Source organism: Camellia sinensis, chromosome 12 (assembly GCF_055761805.1).
Source record: "Camellia sinensis isolate YWXY chromosome 12, ASM5576180v1, whole genome shotgun sequence".
Taxonomy (NCBI): domain Eukaryota; kingdom Viridiplantae; phylum Streptophyta; class Magnoliopsida; order Ericales; family Theaceae; genus Camellia; species Camellia sinensis.
The window spans coordinates 93,494,003-93,501,192 of NC_138972.1; the positions used below are offsets into that span (position 1 = coordinate 93,494,003).

The 7,190-nt window shown below is 28.7% G+C and overlaps 1 protein-coding gene across 1 annotated transcript; it reads left to right on the forward strand.

Annotated features, from left to right (window-relative positions):
• Positions 1 to 1,561: 1,561 nt before the first annotated feature.
• On the forward strand, positions 1,562 to 5,535 carry LOC114284790 (NAC domain-containing protein 90). The gene is made up of 3 exons (XM_028227736.2): positions 1,562 to 1,872; positions 3,406 to 3,704; positions 4,909 to 5,535. The coding sequence occupies exons 1-3, from the start codon at positions 1,719 to 1,721 to the stop codon at positions 5,215 to 5,217; spliced, it is 762 nt and encodes a 253-aa protein (XP_028083537.1). The 5' UTR covers positions 1,562 to 1,718; the 3' UTR covers positions 5,218 to 5,535.
• Positions 5,536 to 7,190: the final 1,655 nt, after the last annotated feature.

The following is a 7,190-nucleotide window of genomic DNA, read 5'->3' on the forward strand; positions in this document are numbered from 1 at the left end:
AAAGATAAAATAGGTACTAAAAGTTAAAATTAACTAAAAAATTAATAAGATAAAATGTCACATTTAAATTATAATAATTATTATTTTTTATAAAATTCAAAAAAAAATTTAAAAAAATAAATCCAGACTTATTTTTTAATCTTAAATTAAAAAAATTTCAATTCCAAAAAATCAACTAAAAAAAACTGCAAATAAATATTTCCAATTATCTCAAACCTCAAACTGAACGAAAGCGACTCTAGCTTGCTTGCTGGGACCCAATTCAGTGCACGTGGTTGGAAACTTAGGTAACATGAACTGATATGGAACAAGCCCAAAAAATAAATAATAATTAATTTTTTTTTTTAAATACATCATTAAATTTTATTTAAAATATGAATTGTTTCTTTTAATTTAAAAAATTATAAATATTTTCTTGTTAAATTTTTTTATTTAATAATATTAACTAAAAAAATGAAACTTCTAACTGTTCTCTTATACAATAATAAAATTATATGAATTATTAATTGAAATATATTTATGACATCATTAAAATTGTTAAGTGACTTGATGATTTATTAATAAAATATGTCATTTCTTATGAAATTAAAAATTTCAAAGAGTAAAATATAATTTCTAAAATTATAAGAGGTGATTTGTTTTATATGAATCAAATCACCAGTGTTATCAATTATAATTTTTAAAAATATTACTTTTAGGTCATTGTGAACGTATTTTTTATATAAAATTTGTTAAGAGTAAAACATAGACATATCTCCAAAAAGGGCAATTAAGATATTTACTTACGCTGTGTTTGGTTAGAAGGTTTAAGGAGAGATTTGAAAAAAGATAGGTGAAGTGTAAATAAAATATACTTATATTTCCCTTAATTTCACATAATTTTTCCCTTTATCTTTTCAAATTTTTTTTCTAAATTTCCCAACCAAACAAAGTATTAAAAGGGTCAATGTTACACCTATGATAACTCACATCTCATATATATGTGTGTATAAATATATATATATATATATATATATATATGGCATTTTCTTCAATTAGAAAGAAGTCGGGTTTTGTCCCACAAATCTCACTCATATGATTTTAATCCTTTATCTTAAAAAAATACCATAGTTGTAGACAGATATAAATATAAATATAGTCAATAGGAAAATACTTTGAGGCCTATAATAATATGTTATGATAGGTATTTATTTTTGATTTGTTAAACTCCCAATGATAAATGGCTTAACTCCCTCACTGTCGGTGAATTGTAAATCCAAAATTAATAAATCTTTAACACTTCAGTAAGATGACAAAATAATAATATACAAATGTGATAAAATAAGAGTGCAGGTGAGGAAGCCTGGGTTGGCACCGCAGGGGAACATAGGAAGGCTGACTGGTTCAAAATAACAAAGAGATAATGTAATTAATTATTTTATTTTAATATAAAAAGAAGCAAAACAAATAAAACGCCATTGGACAAACAGTATAGCACTATTCTTTGCACAAACCGCGTGGAAACTCCCCTCAAAACATATCTGGTTTAACTCATTAAATACTCTCTCTATCTTTATCGAACAAAACAAACACATTTTAGTAGAGCCTTATAAATAGAAGTTTCATACCAAACAAACCCATAAAGCTTGAACACATTCTCTATAATTAACAAACAGAAAAGAAGAAGAAGAAGAAGAAGAAGAAGAAGAGGAGGAGGAGGAGGAGGAGGAGGAGGAGCAATGGTTGAAATTCCACCGGGGTATCGATTCTACCCAACTGAGGAAGAGCTGGTTTCGTTCTATCTGCACAACAAGCTTGAAGGAAACAGACCCGACTTGAACCGTGCCATTCCCGTTGTCAACATTTACGAGCACGAGCCGTGGCACCTTCCAAGTCCGTCTATCTTCTTTTCTGTTACTTGCACAAAAATAAAAGAAAAATGTTACTGATACTAATAATTTTATTAAAACATTCACAAGTTGACGTGGGATTCATATCAAGTGATGATTGATCTTATTAAAATTTGTGAATGTGTTAGTAAGATTGTTAGTAAATGTATAAATATTTCTAATATTGTTGAAAATAAAAACACAAAATTTATTTCATAGAGTGATGATTGAGACCCCCTCCAATCACCACCCCCACCATCCCCCACAGACACGTGGCGGGTGGTGATTGGAGGAGAAGGAATAAAAAACAAAAAAAAAAAAATAACCAATCAGATGAAGAGGGGATTTAGGGGGTAAGAAAAAAAAAAGGATCCAAGTCATTAAGAGGTGGGATCCACATATATAATGCACACATTGGAATCCGTCCTCTTTTCTCTTGAAACTTTGAATCATTTTGACAAGTTGATTAAAAATTAATTTTTTAATTTTTTTGATTTTTTTTGAATCACATCATATTTTTATTTTTTTATCAAAAAATTAATTTTTAATCAACTTTTCAAAACAACCCTTAGTGTTATATTTGTGTCCGTCCTCTTCTCTTGCAACTTTGTGTTATATTTGTGTGTAACTCTTAATTTTTATTTTGGACAAATTATACATGTGGTATAATTTATTTTTTTGTGTTAATTTTGTTTTTATAGTTTTAATTATATTAATTGTGCCCATAAAATATTTATATCATATCAATTTAATCTAATTGATAATATTGATTTAAGAAATTAGAAAGAAGTCAAGAGTAATGTAGTCCATTGAAAAAAGAATTCAACCCCTCAATCTCGTTGAGGAGAGTGAATGGACAATTATATCTTTTGATTTTAATTTAATTTTTAAATAAAAATGATCAATTAAATTAAATTGACACGAATATCAAAATATTTAATGATAATATTAGTACAATTAAAATTACAAAAAAAAACAAATTCACACTTTATTATTGGGAAAATTACATATACACCCCTCGAGGTTTGGCTAAATTACAAATGCCCCCCTGAGGTTTGAGAAATTACGAATTCCCCCCTGAATGCTATATTTGCATAAGAAATTAGGGGGTAATTTGTTATGAAATATAAACCTCAGGGAGCAAATTGTTATAAAAATACAAACCTCAGGGGGCGGGATGTAATTTCCGAAACCTCAGGGGTGTATCTGTAATTTAGCCAAACCTCGAGGGGTGTATATGTAATTTGCCCTTTATTATTTTACTCTGTCAACCGTATGGTGTAAATTCAACATATTACTTCCTTGACTATTACTAGAAAGTCACTTTTTGACTTTTAATCTATTTTAAATCACATTATTTTTTTATTTTTTTATATATTTTTTAAAAATAATCAAAAAAATCATTTTTTAACTAATTTTTCAAAACAAGACATAATCTAAATCGTATCTAGAACAAATACGATCCACGTATTTTTTATTGTTAGACTCTGTTTTTATTTATTTGTTGAAGAAACTGATGGTGATTTGTTTGATGCAGAGGTTTCAGGAGAGCTGTGCCGTGGAGATACAGAGCAGTGGTTTTTCTTCACTCCAAGGCAAGAGAGGGAAGCCAGGGGAGGGAGGCCGAACCGAACCACGGCAACCGGTTACTGGAAGGCCACCGGTTCTCCCAGTTATGTATACTCTTCGGATAACAGAGAGATTGGAGTGAAGAAGACAATGGTGTTTTACAAAGGCAAATCTCCAACTGGTAAAAAAACCAAATGGAAGATGCATGAGTACAGAGCCATTGAAGCAGAAGCTCCCTCCCCATTTGGTTCTGCTGTCCCAAAGAAGGTGCATGATTACTCTCTTGATTCTATATTCATAAGTATTTTTATTTATTTTTAATCACAGGGGCTCTTTGTCGGCTAATTTAAACGATATGTTTAATTGAGAGATTTAAAAAAAAAAATAGATAGATTTAAAAAAAAAAATAGATAGAGAAAAAAAATATGTAAAATTAAATAAAATATGTATATTTTATTCACATTATATATATATATTTTTTAAAAAAAATTTCAACCAAACACATGATTTTTTATTTTATTTTTTATAATAATTATTGAACATAAGTCTTAAGTTTAAAGAATAGTTAAAAAAATATAATGAGTCATTGGTAGACTCATTTTTAAACTATTAACTTTCAATAGAGAAATACAATTATATAGGCTCTGTTATTTTAGTTTTGGAACTTTAGCTCCAGTTATTAATTCTCATGTGTTGTTTGTTTATAGTTTTTAAAAATTAATTTCACGTTCTCTTTTAAAAACTCGGTTGAAGGCAGGAAAATTTGGACTAACCAGTCGTCCCACCGGATGACCGGAACAGTGCATTTTTTTTTTTTTTTTTTTTTTTTTTTTTTACAATTGACACATGTTAATTTTTATATATTCAACAAAAAAAAAAAATTTGAATTTTTTAAAATTTTTTATAAGCTTTAATAGAATTTTGAGTTTCGTGTTTGGTCATGAGTTGTAAATTTTTGTATCAAATATCATATGTCACATCAAAAATTTTCCTTTCAATTCAAAACTCATTCACCAAACAAATTTTCTACACTCAAATCATAATTCCAAAACTCACAAATTCAAAATACAATTCCTATTCTCAAATCATATTTAAAAAATTTTACCAAACGTATCATAATTTGTACCACCTCCAACCTCATATCCATTGTCCCATTGAGCAAATATTTTAATTCTCCTTATTAATTTTTTTCATATGCTATATCATTTCTCTCCTAGGTATGGTCTCCTTCTTAATAGTGACAAATTATTTTAATACTATTATGCTCCTGTCCTAATAAGGAACGACACCAGGACAAACCAACCTAATCCTGCCCTGTTACCATTACAATAAAATTGACTTGCAATGATGAATTAACAAAAGAAGAAATTGCAATGGAAATCTCATTTGAAGGGATGAATTCACAAACGAAAATTTTGCAAATTTCATTTTGGAAGTTCTAATCAATTGATCATTTCTTTGTTGTATGCAGTTAAGGCATGAGATCAGTTTGTGCCGAGTGTATGTAGTATCAGGAAGCTTTCGAGCATTCGATCGACGCCCGTTAGGGGCAGAGACAAGCCAAACAACAAGCCAACAGGTTCATGGAAATGGAGCTATGACATTGGCACCTTCCCAAGCCACTAAAACACCTTCCCAAGCCACTAAAACAATGGAGAGCACAAGCTCACCTGAGAGTTCGTACTCAGGGGAAGACCCTTTTGAACTCCCACGGGCCAATTTAGGGACGGTTGGTGGCCAAGAACCTCTTTGGGAATGGGAACAACTCAATTGGCTCTAATTAGAACAGCACGACTCACAATTCAATTGGCTCTAATTAGAACAGCACGACTCACAATTCTTGCTCCGAAATTTATGTGGTCCAAATCTATTGCAGGTGTCTAGAATGAATCTAGATCACATATTACTGGGCAAATTACAAACACTCCTCTCGAAATTTGATAAAAATACAGATTCTCTCTTAAGGTTTGAGAAATTACAAATTGCTCCCTGAAGGTCAAATTTTCATAACAAATTAGGAAAAATTATAGGGGAATCTGTATGAAAATAAAAACCTTAGGGGGCAATTTGTTATAAAAATATAAACCTCAGTGGGCGAGATGTAATTTCTCAAACCTCAAGAGGGAATCTGCATTTTCACAAAATCTCGAGAAGGTGTTTGCAATTTGCCCCATATTATTTTTTGAGAAATGTTAGAGATCATGAAAATTTTTTCATGAAAAGGATCATGAAAAATTTGTGACCTTTAGATTATCTTGATTAGTATGTGGTGTTTTATTGTAAGTGTAATCCAAAGGTCACAAATCTTTCATGACCATTTTCATGAAAGACTTTTCATGATACCTAGCATTACTATTATTTTTTTGGATAAAATTTAGTATATTTGTAGCACTGCTCTTAATGTCTGTGGCTATGATTATTTTACGAATTTCAAGTCCGTAGCACTACTCCTAGCATAAAACCAATCACAAAAAAAAAAAAAAAAAAAAAAAATAGATAAACTTGAGTGAAACAATCCCTTTAGCTGCAGCTCCACTGTCTAACAACAATGTGATGGCATATTGTATTAGTGCTATTGAGGTGGGGAGAGTAGGGGAGAAAAGAAGATTAGTTTTGAATTTTTGTATATTCTATTAGTTAACATGTAAAATTGATTGATTTTAGTTGATTAATTGGAAAAGGGCATGATGGGTTTTAGAAGTTATGAGATGTAATCAATTGCACTCTTGTTTTTTTCTTCAATGAGAATTATTATGTAAAGAAATCTAGGGTATAAGAACAATTGTAACAGGGGAAACACGTAGCACTTTTGATGTACATAGAGGTTATAATGCTCTATTGACTTTCCACTTTGAGTTATCCAGAGTTAGACCTGTTCTCATGTATAATAGTTAGAATTATAGTAATCTATATATAAGGAAAACCGACTTTTTAAGAATAATGATTGTGGAAGCTCTAAAATTTCAAACTAATTTTGTTATTTCGTTAATTTTTAAAAAAATTAAATTAAAATAAAATAAATCTATTGGTTAGTTCCTTAAGTCAAAATCCAAAAACAAAAAAAAAGTTCTAATTATCTACAATTTTGAATTTTAAAATTCAAAACAATATAATAAGTCACCCTCACTCTTTCCAAAAATAATGTTGATCAAAATAATTTAAATAAAAAAATAAAGACACTAATTATCTATGATTTTGAATTTCAAAATTCAAAATAATATGGTAAGCCACCTTCATCCCTTTCTCACTTTTTCGGAAAATAATATAAATCTAAAATTTTAAAAAGGCAATCAAATTAAAAATTCAATACAATTCTCTCTTTAAAATACTCAATATTTGATTTTTTTTTCCAGCCCAGCCAACTCCTCCCCAAATGTAATGATGGTTCTTCTCTCTCTTTGCCAATAGTCTAAACTTATTTCAAATTTGTTTGTTTGTTTGTTTGTGAATTTTTATTTTTTTTTTAAATTTATATTTTTGTGTGAGTATTTTTTTTTTCTCTATATGACTTTTTTTTTTCTAATGTATTTGTTTCCAACTAAATTGATAATAAATATATATATCTCTTAATTATCTTTGTTTTGGGAGTTGATTTGAATTTTTTTTTTTTTTTTGGTGGATGTTTGTCTATTTTTTATATTGTTGTTATTATTTCTTTTGATATATAAGAATTGATAATATAGTTATGAGTTTTATTTATTTAGTTATTATTATTTATAGAATAAGGCTTTTTATATTGTTCTTTATGATTTG